This window comes from Oncorhynchus tshawytscha, linkage group LG02 (genome assembly GCF_018296145.1).
Source record: "Oncorhynchus tshawytscha isolate Ot180627B linkage group LG02, Otsh_v2.0, whole genome shotgun sequence".
Lineage (NCBI taxonomy): Eukaryota > Metazoa > Chordata > Actinopteri > Salmoniformes > Salmonidae > Oncorhynchus > Oncorhynchus tshawytscha.
In genome coordinates, this window is record NC_056430.1 from 30,765,848 (window position 1) to 30,784,186 (window position 18,339).

An 18,339-nucleotide genomic window follows, 5' to 3' on the forward strand; every position below is an offset into this window, starting at 1 on the left:
CTGTCCTTTTCACTATCACGGAAGAGGATTCACTTCCCCACACTACACATCTGTCCTTTTCACTATCACGGAAGAGGATTCGCTTCCCCACATGACATCTGTCCTTTTCACTATCACGGAAGAGGATTTGTTTCCCCACACTACACATCTGTCCTTTTCACTATCACGGAAGAGGATTCGCTTCCCCACACTACACATCTGTCCTTTTCACTATCACGGAAGAGGATTCGCTTCCCCACACTACACATCTGTCCTTTTCACTATCACGGAAGAGGATTCGCTTCCCCACATAACATCTGTCCTTTTCACTATCACGGAAGAGGATTTGTTTCCCCACACTACACATCTGTCCTTTTCACTATCACGGAAGAGGATTCGCTTCCCCACACTACACATCTGTCCTTTTCACTATCACGGAAGAGGATTCGCTTCCCCACATGACATCTGTCCTTTTCACTATCACGGAAGAGGATTTGTTTCCCCACACTACACATCTGTCCTTTTCACTATCACGGAAGAGGATTCGCTTCCCCACACTACACATCTGTCCTTTTCACTATCACGGAAGAGGATTCGCTTCCCCACATAACATCTGTCCTTTTCACTATCACGGAAGAGGATTTGTTTCCCCACACCAGACATCTGTCCTTTTCACTATCACGGAAGAGGATTCGCTTCCCCACACTACACATCTGTCCTTTTCACTATCACGGAAGAGGATTCGCTTCCCCACACTACACATCTGTCCTTTTCACTATCACGGAAGAGGATTCGCTTCCCCACACTACACATCTGTCCTTTTCACTATCACGGAAGAGGATTCGCTTCCCCACATGACATCTGTCCTTTTCACTATCACGGAAGAGGATTTGTTTCCCCACACTACACATCTGTCCTTTTCACTATCACGGAAGAGGATTCGCTTCCCCACACTACACATCTGTCCTTTTCACTATCACGGAAGAGGATTCGCTTCCCCACACTACACATCTGTCCTTTTCACTATCACGGAAGAGGATTCGCTTCCCCACATGACATCTGTCCTTTTCACTATCACGGAAGAGGATTTGTTTCCCCACACTACACATCTGTCCTTTTCACTATCACGGAAGAGGATTCGCTTCCCCACACTACACATCTGTCCTTTTCACTATCACGGAAGAGGATTCGCTTCCCCACATGACATCTGTCCTTTTCACTATCACGGAAGAGGATTTGTTTCCCCACACTACACATCTGTCCTTTTCACTATCACGGAAGAGGATTCGCTTCCCCACACTACACATCTGTCCTTTTCACTATCACGGAAGAGGATTCGCTTCCCCACACTACACATCTGTCCTTTTCACTATCACGGAAGAGGATTCACTTCCCCACACTACACATCTGTCCTTTTCACTATCACGGAAGAGGATTCGCTTCCCCACATGACATCTGTCCTTTTCACTATCACGGAAGAGGATTTGTTTCCCCACACTACACATCTGTCCTTTTCACTATCACGGAAGAGGATTCGCTTCCCCACACTACACATCTGTCCTTTTCACTATCACGGAAGAGGATTCGCTTCCCCACATGACATCTGTCCTTTTCACTATCACGGAAGAGGATTTGTTTCCCCACACTACACATCTGTCCTTTTCACTATCACGGAAGAGGATTTGTTTCCCCACACTACACATCTGTCCTTTTCACTATCACGGAAGAGGATTCGCTTCCCCACACTACACATCTGTCCTTTTCACTATCACGGAAGAGGATTCGCTTCCCCACACTACACATCTGTCCTTTTCACTATCACGGAAGAGGATTCGCTTCCCCACATGACATCTGTCCTTTTCACTATCACGGAAGATGATTTGTTTCCCCACACTACACATCTGTCCTTTTCACTATCACGGAAGAGGATTCACTTCCCCACACTACACATCTGTCCTTTTCACTATCACGGAAGAGGATTCGCTTCCCCACACTACACATCTGTCCTTTTCACTATCACGGAAGAGGATTCGCTTCCCCACACTACACATCTGTCCTTTTCACTATCACGGAAGAGGATTCGCTTCCCCACACTACACATCTGTCCTTTTCACTATCACGGAAGAGGATTCGCTTCCCCACACTACACATCTGTCCTTTTCACTATCACGGAAGAGGATTCGCTTCCCACATGACATCTGTCCTTTTCACTATCACGGAAGAGGATTTGTTTCCCCACACTACACATCTGTCCTTTTCACTATCACGGAAGAGGATTCGCTTCCCCACACTACACATCTGTCCTTTTCACTATCACGGAAGAGGATTCGCTTCCCCACATAACATCTGTCCTTTTCACTATCACGGAAGAGGATTTGTTTCCCCACACCAGACATCTGTCCTTTTCACTATCACGGAAGAGGATTCGCTTCCCCACACTACACATCTGTCCTTTTCACTATCACGGAAGAGGATTCGCTTCCCCACACTACACATCTGTCCTTTTCACTATCACGGAAGAGGATTCGCTTCCCCACACTACACATCTGTCCTTTTCACTATCACGGAAGAGGATTCGCTTCCCCACATGACATCTGTCCTTTTCACTATCACGGAAGAGGATTTGTTTCCCCACACTACACATCTGTCCTTTTCACTATCACGGAAGAGGATTCGCTTCCCCACACTACACATCTGTCCTTTTCACTATCACGGAAGAGGATTCGCTTCCCCACACTACACATCTGTCCTTTTCACTATCACGGAAGAGGATTCGCTTCCCCACATGACATCTGTCCTTTTCACTATCACGGAAGAGGATTTGTTTCCCCACACTACACATCTGTCCTTTTCACTATCACGGAAGAGGATTCGCTTCCCCACACTACACATCTGTCCTTTTCACTATCACGGAAGAGGATTCGCTTCCCCACATGACATCTGTCCTTTTCACTATCACGGAAGAGGATTTGTTTCCCCACACTACACATCTGTCCTTTTCACTATCACGGAAGAGGATTCGCTTCCCCACACTACACATCTGTCCTTTTCACTATCACGGAAGAGGATTCACTTCCCCACACTACACATCTGTCCTTTTCACTATCACGGAAGAGGATTCGCTTCCCCACATAACATCTGTCCTTTTCACTATCACGGAAGAGGATTTGTTTCCCCACACTACACGTCTGTCCTTTTCACTATCACGGAAGAGGATTCGCTTCCCCACACTACACATCTGTCCTTTTCACTATCACGGAAGAGGATTCGCTTCCCCACATAACATCTGTCCTTTTCACTATCACGGAAGAGGATTTGTTTCCCCACACCAGACATCTGTCCTTTTCACTATCACGGAAGAGGATTCGCTTCCCCACACTACACATCTGTCCTTTTCACTATCACGGAAGAGGATTCGCTTCCCCACACTACACATCTGTCCTTTTCACTATCACGGAAGAGGATTCGCTTCCCACACTACACATCTGTCCTTTTCACTATCACGGAAGAGGATTCGCTTCCCCACATAACATCTGTCCTTTTCACTATCACGGAAGAGGATTTGTTTCCCCACACTACACATCTGTCCTTTTCACTATCACGGAAGAGGATTCGCTTCCCCACACTACACATCTGTCCTTTTCACTATCACGGAAGAGGATTCGCTTCCCCACACTACACATCTGTCCTTTTCACTATCACGGAAGAGGATTCGCTTCCCACATAACATCTGTCCTTTTCACTATCACGGAAGAGGATTCGCTTCCCCACATGACATCTGTCCTTTTCACTATCACGGAAGAGGATTTGTTTCCCCACACTACACATCTGTCCTTTTCACTATCACGGAAGAGGATTCGCTTCCCCACACTACACATCTGTCCTTTTCACTATCACGGAAGAGGATTCACTTCCCCACACTACACATCTGTCCTTTTCACTATCACGGAAGAGGATTCGCTTCCCCACATAACATCTGTCCTTTTCACTATCACGGAAGAGGATTTGTTTCCCCACACTACACGTCTGTCCTTTTCACTATCACGGAAGAGGATTCGCTTCCCCACACTACACATCTGTCCTTTTCACTATCACGGAAGAGGATTCGCTTCCCCACATAACATCTGTCCTTTTCACTATCACGGAAGAGGATTTGTTTCCCCACACCAGACATCTGTCCTTTTCACTATCACGGAAGAGGATTCGCTTCCCCACACTACACATCTGTCCTTTTCACTATCACGGAAGAGGATTCGCTTCCCCACACTACACATCTGTCCTTTTCACTATCACGGAAGAGGATTCGCTTCCCCACACTACACATCTGTCCTTTTCACTATCACGGAAGAGGATTCGCTTCCCCACATAACATCTGTCCTTTTCACTATCACGGAAGAGGATTTGTTTCCCCACACTACACATCTGTCCTTTTCACTATCACGGAAGAGGATTCGCTTCCCCACACTACACACATACATCTGTCCTTTTCACTATCACGGAAGAGGATTCGCTTCCCCACACTACACATCTGTCCTTTTCACTATCACGGAAGAGGATTCGCTTCCCCACATAACATCTGTCCTTTTCACTATCACGGAAGAGGATTCGCTTCCCCACATGACATCTGTCCTTTTCACTATCACGGAAGAGGATTTGTTTCCCCACACTACACATCTGTCCTTTTCACTATCACGGAAGAGGATTCGCTTCCCCACACTACACATCTGTCCTTTTCACTATCACGGAAGAGGATTCGCTTCCCCACACTACACATCTGTCCTTTTCACTATCACGGAAGAGGATTCGCTTCCCCACATAACATCTGTCCTTTTCACTATCACGGAAGAGGATTTGTTTCCCCACACTACACATCTGTCCTTTTCACTATCACGGAAGAGGATTCGCTTCCCCACACTACACATCTGTCCTTTTCACTATCACGGAAGAGGATTCGCTTCCCCACATGACATCTGTCCTTTTCACTATCACGGAAGAGGATTTGTTTCCCCACACTACACATCTGTCCTTTTCACTATCACGGAAGAGGATTCGCTTCCCCACACTACACATCTGTCCTTTTCACTATCACGGAAGAGGATTCGCTTCCCCACATAACATCTGTCCTTTTCACTATCACGGAAGAGGATTTGTTTCCCCACACCAGACATCTGTCCTTTTCACTATCACGGAAGAGGATTCGCTTCCCCACACTACACATCTGTCCTTTTCACTATCACGGAAGAGGATTCGCTTCCCCACACTACACATCTGTCCTTTTCACTATCACGGAAGAGGATTCGCTTCCCCACACTACACATCTGTCCTTTTCACTATCACGGAAGAGGATTCGCTTCCCCACATGACATCTGTCCTTTTCACTATCACGGAAGAGGATTTGTTTCCCCACACTACACATCTGTCCTTTTCACTATCACGGAAGAGGATTCGCTTCCCCACACTACACATCTGTCCTTTTCACTATCACGGAAGAGGATTCGCTTCCCCACACTACACATCTGTCCTTTTCACTATCACGGAAGAGGATTCGCTTCCCCACATGACATCTGTCCTTTTCACTATCACGGAAGATGATTTGTTTCCCCACACTACACATCTGTCCTTTTCACTATCACGGAAGAGGATTCACTTCCCCACACTACACATCTGTCCTTTTCACTATCACGGAAGAGGATTCGCTTCCCCACATGACATCTGTCCTTTTCACTATCACGGAAGAGGATTTGTTTCCCCACACTACACATCTGTCCTTTTCACTATCATGGAAGAGGATTCGCTTCCCCACACTACACATCTGTCCTTTTCACTATCACGGAAGAGGATTCGCTTCCCCACACTACACATCTGTCCTTTTCACTATCACGGAAGAGGATTCACTTCCCCACACTACACATCTGTCCTTTTCACTATCACGGAAGAGGATTCGCTTCCCCACATGACATCTGTCCTTTTCACTATCACGGAAGAGGATTTGTTTCCCCACACTACACATCTGTCCTTTTCACTATCACGGAAGAGGATTCGCTTCCCCACACTACACATCTGTCCTTTTCACTATCACGGAAGAGGATTCGCTTCCCCACATGACATCTGTCCTTTTCACTATCACGGAAGAGGATTTGTTTCCCCACACTACACATCTGTCCTTTTCACTATCACGGAAGAGGATTTGTTTCCCCACACTACACATCTGTCCTTTTCACTATCACGGAAGAGGATTCGCTTCCCCACACTACACATCTGTCCTTTTCACTATCACGGAAGAGGATTCGCTTCCCCACACTACACATCTGTCCTTTTCACTATCACGGAAGAGGATTCGCTTCCCCACATGACATCTGTCCTTTTCACTATCACGGAAGATGATTTGTTTCCCCACACTACACATCTGTCCTTTTCACTATCACGGAAGAGGATTCACTTCCCCACACTACACATCTGTCCTTTTCACTATCACGGAAGAGGATTCGCTTCCCCACACTACACATCTGTCCTTTTCACTATCACGGAAGAGGATTCGCTTCCCCACACTACACATCTGTCCTTTTCACTATCATGGAAGAGGATTCGCTTCCCCACACTACACATCTGTCCTTTTCACTATCACGGAAGAGGATTCGCTTCCCCACACTACACATCTGTCCTTTTCACTATCACGGAAGAGGATTCACTTCCCCACACTACACATCTGTCCTTTTCACTATCACGGAAGAGGATTCGCTTCCCCACATGACATCTGTCCTTTTCACTATCACGGAAGAGGATTTGTTTCCCCACACTACACATCTGTCCTTTTCACTATCACGGAAGAGGATTCGCTTCCCCACACTACACATCTGTCCTTTTCACTATCACGGAAGAGGATTCGCTTCCCCACATGACATCTGTCCTTTTCACTATCACGGAAGAGGATTTGTTTCCCCACACTACACATCTGTCCTTTTCACTATCACGGAAGAGGATTTGTTTCCCCACACTACACATCTGTCCTTTTCACTATCACGGAAGAGGATTCGCTTCCCCACACTACACATCTGTCCTTTTCACTATCACGGAAGAGGATTCGCTTCCCCACACTACACATCTGTCCTTTTCACTATCACGGAAGAGGATTCGCTTCCCCACATGACATCTGTCCTTTTCACTATCACGGAAGATGATTTGTTTCCCCACACTACACATCTGTCCTTTTCACTATCACGGAAGAGGATTCACTTCCCCACACTACACATCTGTCCTTTTCACTATCACGGAAGAGGATTCGCTTCCCCACACTACACATCTGTCCTTTTCACTATCACGGAAGAGGATTCGCTTCCCCACACTACACATCTGTCCTTTTCACTATCATGGAAGAGGATTCGCTTCCCCACACTACACATCTGTCCTTTTCACTATCACGGAAGAGGATTCGCTTCCCCACACTACACATCTGTCCTTTTCACTATCACGGAAGAGGATTCACTTCCCCACACTACACATCTGTCCTTTTCACTATCACGGAAGAGGATTCGCTTCCCCACATGACATCTGTCCTTTTCACTATCACGGAAGAGGATTTGTTTCCCCACACTACACATCTGTCCTTTTCACTATCACGGAAGAGGATTCGCTTCCCCACACTACACATCTGTCCTTTTCACTATCACGGAAGAGGATTCGCTTCCCCACATGACATCTGTCCTTTTCACTATCACGGAAGAGGATTTGTTTCCCCACACTACACATCTGTCCTTTTCACTATCACGGAAGAGGATTTGTTTCCCCACACTACACATCTGTCCTTTTCACTATCACGGAAGAGGATTCGCTTCCCCACACTACACATCTGTCCTTTTCACTATCACGGAAGAGGATTCGCTTCCCCACACTACACATCTGTCCTTTTCACTATCACGGAAGAGGATTCGCTTCCCCACATGACATCTGTCCTTTTCACTATCACGGAAGAGGATTTGTTTCCCCACACTACACATCTGTCCTTTTCACTATCACGGAAGAGGATTCACTTCCCCACACTACACATCTGTCCTTTTCACTATCACGGAAGAGGATTCGCTTCCCCACATGACATCTGTCCTTTTCACTATCACGGAAGAGGATTTGTTTCCCCACACTACACATCTGTCCTTTTCACTATCACGGAAGAGGATTCGCTTCCCCACACTACACATCTGTCCTTTTCACTATCACGGAAGAGGATTCTCTTCCCCACACTACACATCTGTCCTTTTCACTATCACGGAAGAGGATTCACTTCCCCACACTACACATCTGTCCTTTTCACTATCACGGAAGAGGATTCGCTTCCCCACATGACATCTGTCCTTTTCACTATCACGGAAGAGGATTTGTTTCCCCACACTACACATCTGTCCTTTTCACTATCACGGAAGAGGATTCGCTTCCCCACACTACACATCTGTCCTTTTCACTATCACGGAAGAGGATTCGCTTCCCCACACTACACGTCTGTCCTTTTCACTATCACGGAAGAGGATTCGCTTCCCCACATAACATCTGTCCTTTTCACTATCACGGAAGAGGATTTGTTTCCCCACACTACACATCTGTCCTTTTCACTATCACGGAAGAGGATTCGCTTCCCCACACTACACATCTGTCCTTTTCACTATCACGGAAGAGGATTCGCTTCCCCACACTACACATCTGTCCTTTTCACTATCACGGAAGAGGATTCGCTTCCCCACATGACATCTGTCCTTTTCACTATCACGGAAGAGGATTTGTTTCCCCACACTACACATCTGTCCTTTTCACTATCACAGAAGAGGATTCGCTTCCCCACACTACACATCTGTCCTTTTCACTATCACGGAAGAGGATTCGCTTCCCCACACTACACATCTGTCCTTTTCACTATCACGGAAGAGGATTCGCTTCCCCACATGACATCTGTCCTTTTCACTATCACGGAAGATGATTTGTTTCCCCACACTACACATCTGTCCTTTTCACTATCACGGAAGAGGATTCACTTCCCCACACTACACATCTGTCCTTTTCACTATCACGGAAGAGGATTCGCTTCCCCACATGACATCTGTCCTTTTCACTATCACGGAAGAGGATTTGTTTCCCCACACTACACATCTGTCCTTTTCACTATCATGGAAGAGGATTCGCTTCCCCACACTACACATCTGTCCTTTTCACTATCACGGAAGAGGATTCGCTTCCCCACACTACACATCTGTCCTTTTCACTATCACGGAAGAGGATTCACTTCCCCACACTACACATCTGTCCTTTTCACTATCACGGAAGAGGATTCGCTTCCCCACATGACATCTGTCCTTTTCACTATCACGGAAGAGGATTTGTTTCCCCACACTACACATCTGTCCTTTTCACTATCACGGAAGAGGATTCGCTTCCCCACACTACACATCTGTCCTTTTCACTATCACGGAAGAGGATTCGCTTCCCCACATGACATCTGTCCTTTTCACTATCACGGAAGAGGATTTGTTTCCCCACACTACACATCTGTCCTTTTCACTATCACGGAAGAGGATTTGTTTCCCCACACTACACATCTGTCCTTTTCACTATCACGGAAGAGGATTCGCTTCCCCACACTACACATCTGTCCTTTTCACTATCACGGAAGAGGATTCGCTTCCCCACACTACACATCTGTCCTTTTCACTATCACGGAAGAGGATTCGCTTCCCCACATGACATCTGTCCTTTTCACTATCACGGAAGATGATTTGTTTCCCCACACTACACATCTGTCCTTTTCACTATCACGGAAGAGGATTCACTTCCCCACACTACACATCTGTCCTTTTCACTATCACGGAAGAGGATTCGCTTCCCCACACTACACATCTGTCCTTTTCACTATCACGGAAGAGGATTCGCTTCCCCACACTACACATCTGTCCTTTTCACTATCATGGAAGAGGATTCGCTTCCCCACACTACACATCTGTCCTTTTCACTATCACGGAAGAGGATTCGCTTCCCCACACTACACATCTGTCCTTTTCACTATCACGGAAGAGGATTCACTTCCCCACACTACACATCTGTCCTTTTCACTATCACGGAAGAGGATTCGCTTCCCCACATGACATCTGTCCTTTTCACTATCACGGAAGAGGATTTGTTTCCCCACACTACACATCTGTCCTTTTCACTATCACGGAAGAGGATTCGCTTCCCCACACTACACATCTGTCCTTTTCACTATCACGGAAGAGGATTCGCTTCCCCACATGACATCTGTCCTTTTCACTATCACGGAAGAGGATTTGTTTCCCCACACTACACATCTGTCCTTTTCACTATCACGGAAGAGGATTTGTTTCCCCACACTACACATCTGTCCTTTTCACTATCACGGAAGAGGATTCGCTTCCCCACACTACACATCTGTCCTTTTCACTATCACGGAAGAGGATTCGCTTCCCCACACTACACATCTGTCCTTTTCACTATCACGGAAGAGGATTCGCTTCCCCACATGACATCTGTCCTTTTCACTATCACGGAAGAGGATTTGTTTCCCCACACTACACATCTGTCCTTTTCACTATCACGGAAGAGGATTCACTTCCCCACACTACACATCTGTCCTTTTCACTATCACGGAAGAGGATTCGCTTCCCCACATGACATCTGTCCTTTTCACTATCACGGAAGAGGATTTGTTTCCCCACACTACACATCTGTCCTTTTCACTATCACGGAAGAGGATTCGCTTCCCCACACTACACATCTGTCCTTTTCACTATCACGGAAGAGGATTCTCTTCCCCACACTACACATCTGTCCTTTTCACTATCACGGAAGAGGATTCACTTCCCCACACTACACATCTGTCCTTTTCACTATCACGGAAGAGGATTCGCTTCCCCACATGACATCTGTCCTTTTCACTATCACGGAAGAGGATTTGTTTCCCCACACTACACATCTGTCCTTTTCACTATCACGGAAGAGGATTCGCTTCCCCACACTACACATCTGTCCTTTTCACTATCACGGAAGAGGATTCGCTTCCCCACATGACATCTGTCCTTTTCACTATCACGGAAGAGGATTTGTTTCACCACACTACACATCTGTCCTTTTCACTATCACGGAAGAGGATTTGTTTCCCCACACTACACATCTGTCCTTTTCACTATCACGGAAGAGGATTCGCTTCCCCACACTACACATCTGTCCTTTTCACTATCACGGAAGAGGATTCGCTTCCCCACACTACACATCTGTCCTTTTCACTATCACGGAAGAGGATTCGCTTCCCCACACTACACGCCTGTCCTTTTCACTATCACGGAAGAGGATTCGCTTCCCCACATAACATCTGTCCTTTTCACTATCACGGAAGAGGATTCGCTTCCCCACACTACACATCTGTCCTTTTCACTATCACGGAAGAGGATTCGCTTCCCCACACTACACATCTGTCCTTTTCACTATCACGGAAGAGGATTCGCTTCCCCACACTACACATCTGTCCTTTTCACTATCACGGAAGAGGATTTGTTTCACCACACTACACATCTGTCCTTTTCACTATCACGGAAGAGGATTTGTTTCCCCACACTACACATCTGTCCTTTTCACTATCACGGAAGAGGATTCGCTTCCCCACACTACACATCTGTCCTTTTCACTATCACGGAAGAGGATTCGCTTCCCCACACTACACATCTGTCCTTTTCACTATCACGGAAGAGGATTCGCTTCCCCACATGACATCTGTCCTTTTCACTATCACGGAAGAGGATTTGTTTCCCCACACTACACATCTGTCCTTTTCACTATCACGGAAGAGGATTCGCTTCCCCACACTACACATCTGTCCTTTTCACTATCACGGAAGAGGATTCGCTTCCCCACACTACACATCTGTCCTTTTCACTATCACGGAAGAGGATTCGCTTCCCCACACTACACATCTGTCCTTTTCACTATCACGGAAGAGGATTCGCTTCCCCACACTACACATCTGTCCTTTTCACTATCACGGAAGAGGATTCGCTTCCCCACACTACACATCTGTCCTTTTCACTATCACGGAAGAGGATTCGCTTCCCCACATGACATCTGTCCTTTTCACTATCACGGAAGAGGATTTGTTTCCCCACACCAGACATCTGTCCTTTTCACTATCACGGAAGAGGATTTGTTTCCCCACACTACACATCTGTCCTTTTCACTATCACGGAAGAGGATTCGCTTCCCCACACTACACATCTGTCCTTTTCACTATCACGGAAGAGGATTCGCTTCCCCACACTACACATCTGTCCTTTTCACTATCACGGAAGAGGATTCGCTTCCCCACATGACATCTGTCCTTTTCACTATCACGGAAGATGATTTGTTTCCCCACACTACACATCTGTCCTTTTCACTATCACGGAAGAGGATTTGTTTCCCCACACTACACATCTGTCCTTTTCACTGTCACGGAAGAGGATTCGCTTCCCCACCCGCCATTTTTAAAAAGACCCGACGGAGCTCATTGCCATATAGGATCATGCGGAGATGGGCATCATGAAGGTCTCGTCATTGATTTTGTTGGAAAGGGGAGAAATTTTGCTTTACAATGGTATTGATATTACAGTTGAGCTGGAAGTATTACATTTTTTGGGCGCTAAAATAAGGTCAATTGTACAGACCAGCGCGATGTACAAAAGTGAGTTAGTTAATGTTACGTGTGTGACAACATGCAGAGCAATATTCCAGCACCTGGTTAACTCCTCCAACCACCAGCAGGCGGTCCCTGATGACGATGGAGGAGGCGGAGCATCGTGGCATTGCCATAGGAACCAGTCTCTCCCACTTCCTCTTCTGAGGGTGGAAGGCTTCCACCGTGTCGAGAACTGAGGGTTGGTGACCTGGGAACCACACCCGGCCATCACACGTTGTCAAGACCAACTAGGTGTCAACAAAAACACACATATACAGGCACATATACACGCACATTCACACTCCCTCCCTCACCAAGTCCTCCTGCTACAACCATCCTGCCCCTGAGGAAAGCAGAGGCGAAGTCAGCCCTCTTAGTCTTCATGGCCACCGTGTCCTCTGACTTCAGCCATGACCCTGGGGGGACAGGAGAGGATGATGTTAACACTTTTTAGTGGAGGCATTGAAGTGTTGTAAAATCCACTTTGACCACTGCATAAAACATGTTTCTTTGTTCTGCCAATTCTGCAAGCTACAATTTGGTGTTCTTGAATGCTGGTGGCATCACAACTCAGTAATACTGTGCGCACCATGAATACAAATGTCCTCGCACTCACACCTGGGCACAATGCACGCACACACACCAAACTATCAGGTCAGGGCCCAAGATATTGGAAATAAGAAGAAAGAGACAATTTCACGATGAAACCAACAAGTCGGTACATTTTAATCGCTTCAAAGGAGAAAAACAAGATTATTCCCTCCTGCAGTCTGGCAGGAGGTGACCTCTGGAGTAAAATTGCATATTATTTACACTTCTACTTAGGCAAACACTTGTGTGGCTAAAGACGGTGAAACTATTTCAGGGAAACAGCAAATAGGGAGGATACACAGTGCGTTTTTCAAGTCCTCTTTTTAAGCTTTTATGTTGTGCCTCATCTGTCTGTAGGACGTTAAGTATTTCTGGCATCACAATCAGCTCCACAACTCCACAGAGAGAGACAGAGGGGGTGAGAGAGAAACTGAACCAGCAGATAAAAGCACTGTGTTAATAAACTGTTTTGATGCCAGCCCAGACTTGAACTTGAAAGGGAATAAGGCAGAGCACAGCTGGCGACAGGCACACTCCTCTGCCAAGGCCTTTGTTGTTGATGTGGTGGCTGGCTGGCACTCTCAGGGGCTTCCTCTAAATAACTTGTTTTAAACATATCCCATTCAGCAGTAAGGAAGTTCCCTTCAGATTCAGAGTGAGGGGAACACACTAACACACTAGCAGGAAGACAGATCAGAAAGTTTAGTTGCTCTACAACAGATAGCTAAACTAGCAGGGACTGGAGATATTATAGTAAGTGGTGCAGTTAATGTACAGTAACAGTCAAACGTTTGGACACACCTACTTATTCAAGGGTTTTTCTTTATTTGTTACTATTTTCTACATTGTAGAATAATAGTGGAGACATCAAAACTATGAAATAACACATATGGAATCATGTAGTAACCAAAAAAGTGTTAAACAAGATTCTTCAAGGACGCCAGCCTTTGCCTTGATGACAACTTTGCACACTCATTCTCTCAACCAGCTTCATGAGGAAGTCACCTAGAATGCATTTCAATAACAGGTTTTTCTTGTTAAAAGTTAAATAGTGGAATTTCTTCCCTTCTTAATGCTTTTGAGCCATTCAGTTGTGTTGTGACAAGGTAGGGTTGGTACACAGAACATAGCCCTATTTGGTAAAACACAAAGTCCATATTATGGCAAGAACAGCTCAAATAAGCAAAGAGAAACGACAGTCCATTACTTTAAGACACGAAGGTCCGTCAATCTGGAAAATGACATGAACTTTGAAAGTTTTTCAAGTGCAGTCGCAAAAGCCATCAAGAGCTATGATGAAACTGGCTCATGAGGACCACCACAGGAAAGGAAGACCCAGAGTTACCTCTGCTGCAAAGGATAAGTTCATTAGAGTTAACTGCATTTCAGATTGCAGCCCAAATAAATGCTTCACAGAGTTCAAGTAACAGACACACCTCAACATCAACTGTTCAGAGGAGACTACATGAATCAGGCCTTCATGGTCGAATTGCTGTAAAGAAACCACTACTAAAGGACACCAATAATAAGAAGAGACTTGTTTGGGCCAAGAAACACGAGCAATGGACATTAGACCAGTGGAAATCTGTCCTTTGGTCTGATCCGTCCAAATTGGAGATTTTTGGTTACAACCGCCATGTCTTTGTGAGATGCAGAGTAGGTGAACAGATGATCTCTGCATGTGTGGTTCCCACCTTGAAGCATTTAGGAGGAGGTGTGATGGTGTGGAGGTGCTTTGCTGGTGACACTGTCTGTGATTTATTTAGAATTCAAGGCACACTTAACCAGCATGGCCACCACAGCATTCTGGAACAACCTCAACCCAATTGAAATGTTTGGGATGAGATGGACCGCAGGGTGAAGGAAAATCAGCCAAAAGGTGCTCAGTATATGTGGGAAAAGCATTCCAGGTGATGCTGGTTGAGAGAATGCCAAGAGTGTGAAAAGCTGTCATCAAGGCAAAGTGTGGCTACTTTGAAAAATCTCAAATGTAAAATATATTTAGAATTGTTTAACACTTTTTTTTGCCCCCTTTGTTACCCCGCCTTCCACAGTATTCACAGGGTTCAAGGGGAATATCAATCTCCCCAGGGTGAGTGACAAGATGGGACACTGTCCACAAGGGGGCGCCCCTCCTCCATAGGTGGCTCATTACTGTGATTCATTGCTGATTCCTGTCTGTAGCTCACTAGTCCCTATGAGGTGTCTAGTGATACAGGTTATTGGCTCTGTAGGCATTTAGTTATTGGTAGCGGAGTCACGGGAACGAGGAGGGTTGGACACGACCATGCTATTATCCCACACACAGTCTCTGGGGTTCATATGAGCCCCCAAATGAGCTGTCTGTTAAAATAGAAAGGGTCACTGTTTCAGAGCTGTCTGTCCCTTTCCCAGCTAGGTTACAAGGTGCTTTGTCGCCAATACCTATGACTGGTCGGTAGGGTAACCTCCATGATAATGTTTTTTTCTGGGTCTATTTTTAATGCATGCGGTCCAGCGCTGGGTGCCATCCGGTTACCGGAACGCATCTTACCGCCTAAACCAATGAGGGTATGTTACTGGTCACCGGACCCAGAGTGGGACGATCGGTAGGCAAACCTTGGCACATAAACACTCTGTCTTTTTCAACAGAGTTCCACAGTGTTCACCATTGTTAAAGTGTTTCCTCCTGTATGTGAGTTAGATGAAGTCTTCCTTCTCCAAGTTCAGTCACACGGTCATCAAGAGTGGTGCGAATGGAAGAAGAACCAATCTCTCCCAGTCACTTCAGATGACACTACACAGGATTCTCACTGTCTGCTCCAACCAATGGCTGGCATGCGCAGTGTCGCCTTGGATCATGTGAACAGTGATGTCAGGGTACAGGCTACAATTGGTTGTGCGTCCCCCACACTTCTGCAGCGTTGTCATGTCGACTGTTCCCGAGGCCTCAGTGCCCGTTTTGAGGGAGGAAATATCCTCCATCTCCAGAAGCAGGCAATCTGAGTGGTTCCTGTGTCGAAGATCTGGGACTGCTGGTACAGCCGGTACTCCTGGTTACGAAAAGGGGACTTTGTGTCCCATTCTAGAGAATGTGCCCTCATCAAGCATCTCCAGAATCTACAAACAGAATGTGCACGAGCCCCCGGCTATTACAGCGATTGACTGGTGGGAGCTACTGTCCCGTATTCAGTCTCTAGGTTTCATAAGAAACTAGAAAAAGAGCTGTCTGACTGCGCATTCTGTTTCTGGGTCTCGAGCTAAACTCACGGACGGTGTCCGGGTTCCGGCTCTGCTTAGACAAATTCTGTCTGGGTCACAGGGCGTTTTCACCAGTGCCTATGTCTGCTGGGGATGATGGCATCTGTGATGGAAGTTGTTCCCATGAGGCTTTTGTTGGTAAGGCCCGTCCAGCGCTGAGTGCTATCCACTCACCTGGCCGCATCTCACAGCTAAAGCCGGTCGCTTCAGGTGTCCCTGTCAGGGTGTGGTGCGCTGTACGAAGACAACTCGATTAGGGGGGTATGGTCACTGGTGCAGAGTGCACCGCATGTCAGTTATCCGGAGTATGTGGCGCCGGCGAGAACCAGTAATATGTCAGTGGTGGCGTGCATCAACAGATGGAGAGAGACTCCTAAACTCTCCCGCTGGGGAGCGGTGCAAACATACGGTGTCCTCAACTCAGGTGCAGACCTTTTATCCAGGAGGGACCCTCTCTCTCAGTAGTGGAGGCTCTCCCAGGTATGGAACATTTTTGTCACGGCCGACGTAGATCTTTACATATTGAAATAAAACCTGTAGTGTCGTCTATTTTTCTTGATGAGGACACGAGTGTCCCGTTGGGAACCGACGCTCTGGCACACCAGTGGGCCCAGACCCTCCTTTATTTGTTTCCTTAGTGGGTCCCCCGGAAGGGTTTACCATTGATTCTTGTGGCTCTCCATTGGCCCAGGCATTCTTGGTTCACGGAGATCATTCGCCTTTTAGGTGGGGACCCGTGGAAACTCCTGTTGCGCAGGGACCTGTTGCGCAGGGACCTGTTGTCCCTGTTTGTCAAGCGAGGCTAGAGATTTGGTTCCTATGGGCCTAATCTGATGGCTCAAGGTTTACCTCTGAATGTTATTCCTACCATTCAGTCTGCAAGGGCGCCCTCCACGAGAGGGCTGTATGCGTATCAGTGACAAGCGTTTGAGCTCTGGTGCCAAGATAAAGGACTTTTCACTGCTCTGTGAGGGGCATACTTATGTTCTTATAGGGGTTTACAAGCATTCTCCACTTTAAAAGTGTACATGTCCGCTGTATCGGCGTGTCATGTGGGAATTGATGGAACCTCACTGGGGGCTCACCCCCTGGTGGTGCGGTTCCTGAAAGGTGTACGTCGTCTCGGTTTTGTGTGTAGATTGATGAGGGGCAAAATCTAATGAATCCATTTTAAAATAAGGCTGTAACGTAACAAAATGTGGGAAAAGTCTAGGGGTCTGAAGAGCAACAGAGGTTACATGCGTTCGGTGCGAGCTTTACGCAGGTACATTGAACAGACCCAGGATATCCGGTTATGTGATCAAGGTTTTGTCTGATTTGCTAATCCAGCTCGCGGCAGGGCGCTCTCTAAACAGCGCCTCTCCCATTGGATTATGGATATCTTTTGTGAGGTTTTATCTCTGATGTCACTTCTCCCAGTGTAGCTGTTCTTACGGCTGCGACAGGGGAAAGTCACTAGGCAGCGCGCCATGTGCTCAAACACCCAGACTGATGCATCTGGGTGGTCAGTTCTGGGTGGTCAGTTCAGTTCGGCCATGTGCTCAAACACCCAGACTGATGCATCTGGGTGGTCAGTTCTGGGTGGTCAGTTCAGTTCGGCCATGTGCTCAAACACCCAGACTGATGCATCTGGGTGGTCAGTTCTGGGTGGTCAGTTAAGTTCAGCCATGTGCTCAACACCCAGACTGATGCATCTGGGTGGTCAGTTCTGGGTGGTCAGTTCAGTTCGGCCATGTGCTCAACACCCAGACTGATGCATCTGGCGGGGTCAGTTCTGGGTGGTCAGTTCAGTTCGGCCATGTGCTCAACAACCAGACTGATGCATCTGGCGG

The 18,339-nt window shown here is 46.8% G+C and overlaps 1 protein-coding gene across 1 annotated transcript in view; it reads right to left on the reverse strand.

Moving 5' to 3' along the window:
- The window catches only part of LOC112218246 (kelch domain-containing protein 8A-like), a 59,794-nt gene that overhangs the window by 26,257 nt on the left and 15,198 nt on the right, over positions 1-18,339 (reverse strand). The window contains exons 6-7 of the mRNA XM_042296403.1: positions 12,991-13,092; positions 12,736-12,884 (exon numbers count right to left, since the gene is read on the reverse strand). Coding sequence (XP_042152337.1) covers positions 12,736-12,884; positions 12,991-13,092 — 251 coding nt within the window. The remainder of the gene's footprint in view (positions 1-12,735; positions 12,885-12,990; positions 13,093-18,339) is intronic.